The following is a 13941-nucleotide window of genomic DNA, read 5'->3' as shown; positions in this document are numbered from 1 at the left end:
AAAACTGTGCTTTGCCCCTGAAATGTTTTTTTTTCTTTGCCATCATTGCAATGCATCTTCTTTGTTTCATGCTTTTATGTCATAGTTTTCACCTACAGCTCTATTCAGTTGTTATTGTTGTACTTTTAAAGGCTTGTACTGCTCATACGAGGATGGTAGTAGAAGTGACATGAGTAATAATAATAAGTAGTAATATATGTTTTAACATCATGCAGGTCACCATTTTAAGATGCTGAAACGAATAACCGTCATCAGCAACTCTTACCTACTTTGTTTTGGTAGTATCACAATATGACCACTAGATGGTAGTGTATACTCATATTTGTACACCAAATAACAACGTTTGGCATAAAGCTGTATGAGAATATGACTTATATTAGATAACCAATTTTAAGACATAAAACTGAACTTCTGTTTTTTATGTAAGAGTAGACAATTTAAACTGCTATATTTATTTACCAGTCAATGTACGTAGACTGCAAATGAATGACCACAACCTGACTTTTGCATTTGTAATCTGCAAAATACCCTTTAATAATTAAAGGGTATTTTTCTTTACCTTTAACTTAACTTCTTGTAAAATTTAGTAATATTCTAGATACTTAATATAAGACTTTAAATGTTGAAATTAAACAACATAAAGCGTGAGACTGACATTATAATTTTTACAATGTAAGGCATTTAATGTATCAAAATAACTATCTTTTTTTTTTTTATTAAGATCTTCATTTTGAACACCCCTCTTAAATCTAAATGTGTGGAAAATATTGTCTTCTGGAAATGAATCCAGCTTTAAAACAAATCTCCGGGGGATATCGCTACCTGTACGTTTGATTGACACTTTCCACCACCAGCTGAGCTTCCATAAGCAGGGCCGGCAGAGGGCGGGCAGACAGAAGACAGGGCATCCAATGGGATCAGTGATGGGAGGGAGTTTGTTCCACTCCAGCTTTGTTCTAACTTACTGGGACTCCTGAGCGCAATATGACTGGAGCACCGTTATTCCCCGGGACGGTGCGCGTTTGCTCAGCGCGCCCTAACTTTTTATAAACTTCTTTAGGCATTTCCAAGGATCTGGAAATTTTTTTCTGGCTTTTTCTAGCAGCGCAAAAAAACAAAAAAAAACAAAACAAAACAAAAAAGCAACCAAAAGCAAAGGCAATCAGAGAAGCTGAAATGAAACTTTCCTGATCTGCAGGAATAATTTTCCTCCATCCAAAGGATTTTGTTGCAGCTGGATGAAATAACACTTGTGGAGTACTTCTGGGACACTTCAGTGCGGATAGAGGGGAAGAGCTGCTGCTGCTTTTCTCATTGAGTTTTGGCTGCAGAAAACTTTGTGGAATACAATGCTGTGGAGGCTCTAACTTTTGTAAAGTTGATGCATCATCGGCATGGACTCTGTCTGAGAAAGGTGGACAGGTTGACTGACCATGGCGCTCACAGTTAGAGGCTTTGGCCGGTTTCATTTTGTTCTGCTGATGCTGTGGACTCTGCCGCGGAGCTGCGCGTCCAGCCAAGTCCGCCAAGAGTTCCGTGTCCTGGAGGAGCAGCCTGTCGGAACCTATGTGGGCACGATAGAGACCAAGCCCAGCTTCACGTACCGTTTCAGCGAAAACCACAAACTTTTCGCGATTAACGGCACCACGGGAGTCATTTCCACATCATCGGTGATTGACAGAGAAGTTCTGCAAAGTGATGTCATTAACGTAGTGGTGCTATCCAGCCAGCCGACCTACCCCACGGAGGTCCGAATCGTGGTTTTGGATATTAATGACAACTCTCCGGTGTTTCCTGATGCGTCCATAGTGGTGTCCTTTAAGGAGGACGCCAGCAGTGGGAGACAAGTAATCCTGGACACTGCCACGGATTCTGACATTGGAAGCAACGGAGTTGATCACACCACTTACAGGATAGTGAAGGGGAACGAGCAGAGGAGATTCAGTCTGGATGTTACAGTCAACCCCAGCGGGGAGGGGGCATTCCTGCACCTCGTCCTAACTGCTGGACTGGACAGAGAGGTTACCCCCTTCTACCAGCTCCTGATCGAAGTGGAGGACAAAGGAGAGCCGAAAAAGTTTGGCTACCTGCAAGTAAACGTCACTATTCAGGATATAAATGACAATCCCCCTGTTTTTGAGCTAGATCAGTACCAAGCCAGTGTGTTCGAGGATGCAGCAGTAGGTTCAAGCATCCTGCAGATCACAGCATCAGATCAGGATGAGGGAGCCAATGCTGAAATCAGGTACTATTTAGATGAGGGGACACCTTTTCAAATTGATCCTAAATTAGGTACTATTATTATAAAGGAGGGATTAGACTATGAGATTAAGAAAGAGTACTCACTGACCATTCATGCTGTAGACAATGGTGTTCCCTCTCTGTCAGGCCGGACAGAAGCCACAATAAAACTTTTAGATGTGAATGATAATGACCCCGTCGTGAAGTTCAGGTATTTTCCCACCACTTCTAAATTTGCCTCCGTTGATGAAAATGCACAGATAGGCACAGTTGTAGCTCTGCTCACAGTTTCAGACTCAGACTCACCCACAGCTAATGGCAACATATCTGTTTCAATCTTAGGAGGCAACGAGCAGAGACACTTTGAAGTGCAAACATCTTCTGTGCCCAATCTAAGTTTGATTAAAGTTGCGAGTGTGTTAGACAGAGAGAGGATTTCCTCATACAATCTGACTGTTTCTGTTTCAGATAATGGCAAACCTATGGCCAGGTCCTCCTTTGCCAGTCTGGTTATTTTTGTGAATGATATTAATGATCACCCCCCAATATTTCAGGAAACACTGTACAGAGTAGATGTCAGTGAAGGAACTCCAAAAGGCAGCTACATTAAAGGGGTTTCTGCAACAGATGGTGATTCTGGGCAGAACGCCAACCTGAGATACTCTCTGGTGTCTGGAAACACTTTGGGCTGGTTCTCCATCAGTGAAAACAGTGGCCTGGTTACCAGTGCCACTTTGCTGGATAGAGAAATCGCATCTGAAATTGTGCTCAACATTAGTGCCAAAGACCAGGGGCTGCAGCCCAAGATTTCCTACACTAAACTGATAGTTAACATCACGGATGTGAATGACCAAGTGCCTACATTTACTCAGAGCACATATCACGTTTCTCTGGTGGAGCATGCTCCTGCTGGCACTGAACTGGTGCTGTTGTCTGCCTCAGACGACGACCTCGGGGCCAATGGAACTATCCGGTTCTCATTTGACGCAGAGACCCCTGCCAGCATCCAGGAGTTGTTTCGTCTGGATGCCGTGTCGGGCCGATTAAGCACAAGCGTGGAGCTGGACAGGGAGCAACAGGCCTCATATTTGCTCCATATCCGTGCAGCAGACGGAGGCAGCCCCCCACTGCACTCTGTAGGAAATGTCAACATCACCATTTGGGATATCAATGACAACAGACCAGTGTTCTATCCTGTTCAGTATTTTGCCAATGTGAAAGAAAATGAACCCTCAGGTTCTTATGTGACCACTGTTTCAGCCACAGACCGTGATTTGGGAAAGAATGGAACTGTCAAATACATCATTACAGCAGGAGACACTTCCAAATTCCGTATTAACAGCAATACAGGGAAAATCACTACTCTAGTACCCCTGGACAGAGAGGAAAAAACGGCTTACCAGCTGCAGGTGACAGCAGCAGATGGAGGAGGCGTGCGCTCACACACCCAGGCCATTGTGACTGTAACTGTTATAGACACACAGGATAATCCACCTGTCTTCAATCAGAGGGTGTACAGCTTTGTCATGTTTGAAAACGTAGCACTTGGGACAGTCATAGGCACCGTGTCGGCCACCACACTGGACCTAAACACAAACATTTCCTATCTAATCACCTCAGGTGATCAGAGGGGACTTTTTTCTGTGAGCAATGCAGGCCAGATCACAGCATCCAGTCAGATAGACAGAGAGGAGCAAGAATTTTATCAGCTTAAAATTGTAGCCAGAGCCGGCGAGATCACTGGAGAGGCATTTGTAAACATAACTGTGAAGGACTTAAATGATAATGCTCCTCATTTTATTCACAATATGGAACATGTGAGCGCTGTGGAAAACTGGAGTACAGGACATGTAATATTCCAGGCAAAAGCATCAGACCCTGACGAAGGTCCCAACGGCATGGTGAGCTACAGCCTGAAAGAGAACCCAAAAGGCCTGTTTCACATCCATGAGCGGCATGGTCTGATCACACTGACTGGCCCGCTGGAGGTCACAACAAGCTCTTACGAGATCGAAGTCATGGCTGCAGACATGGGGCTTCCCCGGCTAACCTCCAGCCTCATCCTGATCATCAGCGTTTATGATGTCAATGACAACTCACCTGTGTTTGATCAGCTCTCATACGAAGTCATCATTTTAGAGTCTGAACCTGTCAACAGCCGGTTCTTTAAAGTGCAGGCCACTGACAAAGACTCTGGTCTCAACGGGGAGATTATGTATGACATCACCAGTGGCAACATGGGTGATGTGTTTGGGATTTTTCCAGATGGACAGTTATACATAAAAACAGAGCTGGACAGAGAGATTCAGGACAGATATAACTTGGTGCTTGAAGCCAAAGACAGGGCTGTGGAACCACTGAGCGCCTCAGTAAATGTCACTGTGATCCTGGACGACGTGAACGATAACCGTCCTCTCTTTAATAGTACTAATTATGTGTTTCATTTTGAGGAGGAGCAGACGAGAGGATCGGTTGTTGGGTATGTTTTTGCTGAGGATAAGGACTTTGGCCCTAACAGTGAGGTCAGATACACATTTGAAATCCCGCAGCCCAATTTTGAGCTAAACACCATCACCGGGGAGCTTACCAGCACACTGAAGCTGGACCGTGAGTCACTGATGAGGCAAAGGGGTGCTGCTGTGTTTAGCTTCATTGTCATCTCATCAGATCAGGGTCTCCCAAAACCCCTCAGAGATCAGGCCAAGGTACAGGTTTACATTCAAGATATCAATGACAACCCTCCGAAATTCACCAAAGACGTTTATCAGGCCTCCATCTCTGAGTCAGCTCAAAACATGACTCAGCTGCTGCGGGTCTCTGCCTCAGATGTGGATGAGAACAAAAATGGACTTGTTCATTATCACATTGTTGAGGGAAATGAGGAACATCAGTTCACGATAGATAGCAACTCTGGACAGGTGACTTTAGTTGGAAAGCTGGACTATGAAACCACTTCTTCTTACTCACTTAAAATTATAGCTGCTGATGCTGGAACTGTGCCTTTGTCTTCCTCTTGTCTTCTGAGCATTAGCATTCTGGATGAAAATGATAACTCCCCATCCTTCCCTAAATCCTCCCTGGCTGTGGATGTGCTAGAGAACATGAGGATAGGGGAGCTTGTGGCATCTGTTACTGCCACGGACGCAGATTCGGGTCGGAATGCAGACATAACATACAGCATCACAGCCACAAACAACCACGGCACTTTCAGTATTAGCCCCAACACCGGCAGCATCTTTCTGATTAAAAAACTGGACTTTGAGACACAATCACTTTACAAACTCAACATAACTGCAAAGGACAACGGTAGACCTCCTCGCTCCTCATCCATACCTGTGGTCATTTATGTGCGGGATTTTAATGACAATCCTCCTATATTTGCCCCTGGAGACATTTTCAAATCTATCCCTGAAAATCTTCCTCTCTCAGCCTCGGTCATGACCATTATAGCTCACGACACAGATGCAGACATAAATGGACAGCTACAGTACTCTATTGTTCAGCAGATTCCTCGAGGGAGCCACTTCAACATCGACCCAAGCTCTGGGCTCATTTACACCAATAAGGAAATTGACAGGGAGTTTTCTAACCTGTTTGAGTTGACCATCAAAGCCACAGATCAGGCAGTTCCAGCTGAATTCCGACGATTTGCATTGAAAAATGTCACCATATGGGTTACAGACCTCAATGACAATGTTCCTACTTTTGTATCCCAGAATGCTCTTGTGGCTGAGCCCAACATTGTTATTGGCTCCATCCTGACAACAGTGATGGCCCTAGACCCTGATGATGGGGAAAACGGGGAAGTGGAGTATGAGCTTCTGGAAGGGGATGCAGACACCTTCATTATGGACAGGTACAGCGGGGATATTCGCCTGGCTTCCCAGCTGGTCCCATCTCGACTCATGTACACTCTGGCAGTGTCAGCAACAGACCACGGCACCGACCGTAAGACCTCCAGAACTGAACTGACAATCATCCTTCAAGGGATAGATGGACCCGTTTTCTCTCAGCCCAAATACATAACCATCCTTAAAGAAGGCCAACCGCCGGGAACAAATGTCATCTCCTTGGATGCCTCAAGTCCAAGGAGCTCTTCATCAAAAGTGGAGTATTTCATTGTGGCAGTACGGAGTGGAGGAAAAGCCGTTGGACGCCTTTTCACCATTGGACGCCACACTGGAGTGATACAGACTGCTGCGGAGCTGGACAGGGAACAAGGGTCCGACCTGTACCTGGTGGACGTGTACGCCATTGAGACAGATGCCAGCCAGCCCAGAACACAGCGTGCTGAGGTAAGAACATTGCTGACTGTTTTACTCTTTGAAAGCACCTAACAGGGAACTTAAATTTAGCAAAGGATGGCTTGTTTGATCTGCTTGGCAGGGGAAGGACATGAACTCAACTACTGGCAGTTATTTGACATCAACGCAATATGATTAATAAATTCCAAAGTACTTGTATAATAAACTGCCATTCTAACAGAGATCAGTAAAACAGGCTTTTATTTTGCTATCATGGCCCTGATAAAAAGGTAGTCTTGCATGTCTGCTTTACAAGCTCCTTTGTTACTTTTACGTCACCAACATATTCTTATCAGTGGTTATATGATGTGCTTTCATATAATATATGTTGTAGAAATGAAAAAGAGTCATTCATGTGGTCTTGCCGTGCAGGTATGCAATATCGGAGCCTGAATTTTTCTGTTTGAGCTGCCTGAGGGTGTTTTGGCACTGGGGTGGTCTTAGAGTACCTTTATTCCACCAGGAACTGCTCCACTAGCAATAAGTGACCAAAATTGTCTGACCTCCTCAGACTTTCTAAAAAGATGTTTAGGTATAAGAGAAACTTAAGTTGCCCTGTGAGTTTATTTTTTTTTTTTGATATGTAATGTAGAAACTTTAGGCCTGATTTAGTTAGCTGATGGCTTGCTGCCAGTGAAATCAAAACCAAATGTGATTTTTTAAATTATTTTATAAACCATTAACCAGACCTCATACACCTTGCTATGAGCAGCTACAATAAAAATAATAATAAAAAAAAACACAAAAAGATGCAAGCTGCTTCTTTTCTTGGAGATTGATTTGTGTTAGTTGTAAATATCAGAGACAAAGTGTGATATTATGTTAGCAGATGTAACTAACAGTTTGTGAAGGTCATATTGAAATATCAGATGTTCTCTCATTTTTCTTCCAATTGAGATAGCAATCTGCTTCTCTGCTTACAAGATTGCTGAGTTAAATAGAGAATAAAGAGCTTCACTTTTTCATAATCAAATCTTAAACTTTGGTTTGGTTTCAGTCGAGGCTTGAATTGTGTCATTATAACAATCCATTTGCTGGAAAATATTATTAGTGCCCTAAAAAGTCCTACACAAACAAAGTTCAGTATGTTTTATTGGGATTTCATGTGATAAGCCACTTAACAAAAAAATGGAACATAGCTGTAAGTTAATATTTAATATTTTTAAAAATTAAAATCTGAAAAGTGTGGCATGCATTTGTATTTAGCCTCCTTAGCCCCTGAGGTAATACTATGAATGACACCTGCAAGTCATTTGTGTGTTTGTTACATAGGTCAGGCTTAGTCAGGTTAGGAGTGCATATGTGAACATTCATTATTAAGTCATGACCCTAGTCCTCTGTTGGGTTTAGGTCTGGACTTTGACTGAGCCTTTGGAACATATAAATCTGCTTTGATGTAAATAACTCATTTGTAACTGTTGCTGCATGTTTAGAGTCATTATCTTCTCTCATCGTAAGTCATATGCTGCCTCTAAGAAGTTTTATTTCAAGTTTTTCTTTTAGTTACAGTCGCTTCATCTATCTTCCTATTAACTCTGACCACATTTCCTGTCCCTTTATCAAATAAGCCAAATATTTAACGTACACAATTTGTTGACAGATTTTCCCACCTGAACTGTGCACATGTGCAGCACCTCCAGAGTTGCCATTTACCTCTTGGCTGTATGATGAATGTTCTCTTTGCAAGCCTATCAGTTTGCACAACACAGGAATCCATTTCCTTATTAGGTTACAGCTGTTTTTTTATTTTTTTTTTCGGGCTACCAGCGTTAAATGTGACAGAAAACAAATATATCCCACACTTTTCAAATTGCTATATGTGAAAATTTCAGAATCCATGTGTTGTCCTCCTACTTTCAAATGATGGATTACTGTCTTGGTTTTTTGCAAAAAAGTGAGATGTTTGTTGTAGAGTAATAAAATGGGGATGAGTTCGTTTGAATATGGTTTAGTTTTGCACTGCAGTGAACTCAACATCCAGAATGAATGAGCAGGTCATATCGAAAGTGTTTGATGTCCTCTCTGTCTGCGAGACCTAATAGCACTACAGCATAAACCTACAGACTTAGACTAATGTTTTTCCACTGCCGTGTTTATACACAGGATACCCAGTAGCAACTGGGGGATCATTTCCATCCCTGGGGTTGTGACCCTTTCACGTTCTCAGTTTCTCATTTTCCCCCCATTGATTGGATGGATGAGGGAAAGCTGGCATGTCACGCTATGCTATGCAGCATGAGTGACATTTTAAAAAACAATTCGGACAAAAGGAATTCGGCTGGAGATGCTTTATCGGGAGAAGCGATCTTAAAACACCTCACAAACTTTGTCAGTTTTTGTTCTTTGCACCAGCCCTGCAGAACTGTTTCTTCCTTCTGGATCGCATTTGGGTCATATGCTGCAAACCTCATTTCAGTCTGCATGTATACCAACAGTGGTACACACTGTTAGACAGCCATAATGGGATGTTTCCATTTAGTAGCTTCAAAGTGACAATACTTAATTTCTTCTTGGATGACCTCATTACCCATAAATCTTTCATTTATTTGCAACGTTTGGTAAATACGATGAGAAAAAAAATCTTGGCAGACATTTTATCTATTGTTGTGGAGGAATTTGCAGATTTAAGGAGGATGTTTTTTATTTTGCTCAAAGGTTTTGCCTCATCACATCCTGTGTTGTTCTTGTTTGGAGCAGGGGAGAACCTCCACCCCCTGAACTCCCAGTGGATTCACTCACATCTGAATCCCATCCAGCGCTCTCCGTTCCACTCTGGGCCACGACTGGTGTCACAGCACGTGTTTCTCATCAGGCGTTAAGCAGCCTCAGATCACTGGAATGGGGTTTGTGTGCCACCTTCCTCATATGAATCGCCTTCAGTTTGTTACATTTACAAACAAATGACGGGAGAAGTGATTAGTTTTCACAAAGAGGCTATTTAACCACTGGCATTTGATCGAAATGGTTTGACTCGTGTCAATTAGATGAGCTGATCAAAGAGGAGACTGGCCTGCTCTCCAAATGTTGGAAATTCAGAATAAAATGTGCAATTTATTTTATTGCACCCAGTTCTTATTTTAACAAGTTTTGTTTGTTTACGCGGATGTGGTTGGCTGGACCAAACCTTGGCTGTTGTATCTCTCAGAAGGAGCCAATAAATAAACACTTGGGCCATGATACTTTCTGAAATATTTGAAAGGATACTACAAATGACTGTTCCACCAGCAGTAACTTGATTATTGATAAATAAAAGAAAACATCCTTGATTGCAGATAAGCTGCTCCAAATTAAGCGGAAGATAATGAATGGATGGACAGATGGATTTACTTCAACTAAATGGTTGTGACACCCTGTTTCTTCTCTTGTTCAGCCCTTTTGTGACAGATTAGCTGCTGTGTTTGGGATCATTGTCCTGTTGATGACCAATTTTAGTTGAGAATAATGGGTTATGCTTGTGTCAGTGACCACAAGGTCCCAGAGACCTGCTGCAGCAAAAGAAAGCCCAAACTATGACTCCTCCATCAATGTGTTTGAAAGTTGGTATGAAGAGTTTGTATTGTTTGGTTTTCTCCAAACATGATGCTGTGCAACATGGCCAAATATTTTCAATGGTTTTATGTAAATGTTCCAGAAGTGTTTTGGTTCATTCAAATGCCAACTGAGCCACATTTTACATCCTAACTGAGGCCTGCAGAATTGTTTTCTGTTTTTGACATTTTCACAATTTAAATTGTGCGACTGGATAATTTGATAAGCTTCTTTAAGGTCAATAACTGTTCAGCTAAGAAGAACCTGTAATTCATACTTTGGTGCACATTTAGGTGTTTCTTCTGACTGAAAGAAAAATTAACTTTTTGATGTTGTCCAGGGAGAACCCAACTTCAGCCTGAAATCGAAGAAAGGGATCAGGGTGATGGGAACGAAAGATAAATTGTTTTAAATTGATTTTGGAAAAGTATTTTTGTGATTACACCCAAGTAATTAAAAAAATTAAAGAAAAGCACGTTTTTATAAATCAATTCTCCTTCTGCATTTCTTTGTAATCTTTTCAGAGATGTCAGCCTTGTTGACTGTCTGAATAAAAGACAAGTATCATAATTTTGAGCGAAATTATGTAAAAACCAAAATCAGCAAACCACCAAACACCCATACTTTTATACAGGTGACCACACTTCTTCATGAACAGCTATTGAAGATTGTAGTCAGTTTTTTTTCCATCACTACGCTTATAAAAACTTTTATGTGTTTATCAAGCTACATGTTTAGTATTCCATCAGCCATTTGTTTATTTTCTGACAGAAATAAAAGAACACCTCTTCAGAATAATGCAGATTTCCCTCGTTTCTGTTTATTACCTTTGTTTTATTCCAGTGTCTCTGTAGCCATAAATTGGCAAGCAAGAAAAGCTTTCTGAACTCCCTTCTAATCAAATTGAAGTGCTGTTATTCTCTCAGAGGCCCAAAGTGCCACATCACTTCTTGCCCCCTCCTCTTAAAGGCATTGTTCCCTTGTAAAGTAAACACAGTGGAAGCGTTTCACAGGCCCTCTTTGTTCTGCCTTTTCAGATAAAGTGTTGTGCTGCCCCGTCAGGGACTTTGCTGGACTTTTATTATTCTTTTGTCTGTGCCAACGTCTCACCCTTGCAGATTTAGGAGTGTGCATGGAGTCTCCTGACAGCCAGCTCTCCTCCCCTCTCATCACCTGTAAGAGTTGTACTTGGATTTAAGAAAAGAGTGTGTTCAAGGTTTCTTCTGGAGATGTCAAGTGGCGAGGCTAAGAGCTGTAGAAATGGAGGAAGTGTTGTGGCGACAGGGTTTCTTAAAGGGTGCTTATTGCAACTAGTCATGGGAAGAAAGCAGGGAGGGAACAGTTCAGGGTCTTCAGAAGAAGCTGGGTAATTTTGGAGAAAACACTGGAAAGGCCCAAAGAATTTAACTCTAAACTCTGTTCAGTGGTTGAAATTCCCTTTAAATTTAATATCCTTTACATTTTGTAGCATTACCACTTAAAATCTGAAAAGTGTGGTGTGCTTTTATATTTCTTCTTCTTGAATAAAATCCTCTGTAAACAGACTGGAGGCTTCTCTTTTGTAAAACAAGCCACTGTTTGTGAACATATATTATCAAATCTTGACACATATTTTCAGTTACATTTCAGATAGCCTACATTCAAATCTGGAGAATTTTAATGCGTCAGTCTGCTGATGTTTATGGACATTTTCTGCTGGAAGGTGAACCTCCACCTCAGGGTCAAGTCTTTCGCATCCTCTTAATTTTTCTTCCAGGATTGTGTTCTGTGTTTTCCTCTTTCATTTCTTAAAGCTTAGTTTTGGATTCATCAAGAATTGTTAATTTTGTCTTTAAACATTGTTTTCTTATCACTCCAAATTTGTAAAGTTCATAACTTTTAACTTTTTTTCCTCCTTCTTACTTACTATTCAATAATTATTACATTTATTCCCCAATTAAATTCTGATTTAATTGGGAATAAGTTTAAAAATTATTTATCAGACAATGTGCTATAACTTTATTAATTTGACATTGAATATATTATGAGATAAAAATTCATTTATGTGTTTAAAAAAGTTTAGCATCAAGATCTAAAAATCAATAAATTGTCTTTCTGATTCCATTTTGTGCAGCTTTTATATTTTTGTGATACTAAATTATCCTGAACACAAACCCCAGTGAAAAAGTCATTCAGTCATCAGAGAGCGTGTTAAGGTTTTAGAGAAGCCAGAAAAAGAGACTCGCTGAAACACAAAACCGACACAGCCAGCCAGGTCAGCGAGCCGGCAGAAGAAGGTCATGTACAGCTGGATGATTCGATACGGATGCTGGGTTTTGTGTATTTCTGTCTCTGCGTGAGAGTATTAATATTTTTTTGAAGTGTTGATGACAGCAGTTTCTAGGGAAAGGTCAACCATTGTTACACAGCAGAGCTATGCTCGTCTTTGTTTGGTTCAAACCAAACCTGGGATTCATGAACAGAACTTAATACGCAGACTTCAGGGTTCCCAAAGGAAGGAAGAGGAATGATGCAGAACAAACTACATCCTTGTGCATTGTAATTCACGGTCTGATTGCACTATTTTGTGTATCTAATTGTTCGCATGTACTTTAGCAGAGGCTGTGATGCACTGGCCATGACCGAAGTTGTAATTCACAGGATAATCTGGACGGACAAGCGCTTTTTAAATGGTCATCGACAAGGTGAGGCATCTGCTTGCTGCTCTTCTCGTAGGTGGTCCCAGCAGACATCGGGTCAGCCGGTGCTGAGGAGGGCCGGCTTGTCTCACAACGTTTTTTACGAGACACCATCGCAATAAAAGTCAGATAAACAGTCAGTCGTGCATAGATGCGTGCAGGCAGATGCTGCCAAGAACACATAGAGCCACACAGACAGGCTGGCCACAAGTTCAAACTCTCAATCAGCTGCAGGAACACTTGAATGGTTGTGGCAAGCAAAATAAGTCTGTTTTATGTAGTTTATTATGAAAATGTGGCTATCAAAGACTGTTATTTGTTGTGAGTCTTTTCTTGTTTGCTTGGGTTTGTCTTGCTTCATTTGTTTTACGTTTCTCCATTCAGAAGTGTTGAATACCTTTGGCTGCTCTCCACCTTGTTTGATCCTCAGTGATGAACTTTAACATTTCTTCAGTTCTTTATCAAGACTTCAGCTCATTAAGGGCTTTGGATCTGTTATTGTGGTTGGACAGCAGCTTCTCATGTCTGTCAAGATGATTTTCAAAGGTCAGAAAAATGTTATCCTGCTCAAAACATTAGATGAAAAATCACTTTCACCCTGATAGTGAAAGTGGTTCCATCTTTCCATCTTCCATCCTTTCTTTTTTGCCATTTATATCATAAAATAAATTTTAATATACAACTTGAATACATATAAAGGTGAGCAACATTTTCATTTATTAAAGAAAAAAAAATCACAATCAAAATCAAATTGGCCTCCTTTGTTCAATTTCACCAGTGAGACGCATCCCTGACTTACGTCTGAGCTGCAACATCAAGAAATCTCCTGAATAAAACCTATTTGACAAGAGTTGCTACAACCACATATTAGGTTAATAGGAAAAATTACTTTTTCACATTGAGCCAGGTTGGGGAAGATACATTATTTCCCTTTAGTAAATCAAATCATCTTCTTAAAGCAGCATTTTTTTGTATACTCAGGTTTACACTTAGCCCTTGTGTTGTCTTGTGGGTTAAAAGTGACCCACCAGCATGTTTAGCTGTACAAAAAGTACCTCACACTATCTTTTTCAAACCTGAAATTCTATGGCTTGTCCTAAATTGACTGAATACTCTTCAGTCTTTATGATATGAGGTTTATCCTGTGAGGAGACAATGAAAGAGTCAACACTTAAAGAAGGGATTATATT

The 13941-nt window shown here is 41.2% G+C and overlaps 1 protein-coding gene across 1 annotated transcript in view; it reads left to right on the top strand.

Annotated features, from left to right (window-relative positions):
- The first annotated feature begins 1003 nt into the window (after positions 1-1003).
- LOC129360770 (protocadherin Fat 4-like) overlaps positions 1004-13941 on the top strand; it is a 120857-nt gene continuing 107919 nt past the window's right edge. The window contains 1 exon segment of the mRNA XM_055031173.1: positions 1004-6536. Within this exon segment, the coding sequence (XP_054887148.1) occupies positions 1434-6536 (5103 nt within the window). The 5' untranslated portion in view covers positions 1004-1433.

Source organism: Poeciliopsis prolifica, unplaced genomic scaffold (assembly GCF_027474105.1).
Source record: "Poeciliopsis prolifica strain line A6 unplaced genomic scaffold, Auburn_PproV2 SCAFFOLD006, whole genome shotgun sequence".
Lineage (NCBI taxonomy): Eukaryota > Metazoa > Chordata > Actinopteri > Cyprinodontiformes > Poeciliidae > Poeciliopsis > Poeciliopsis prolifica.
The sequence above is the reverse complement of the archived record's forward strand: the minus strand, read 5'-3'. Positions and strand labels throughout refer to the sequence as shown.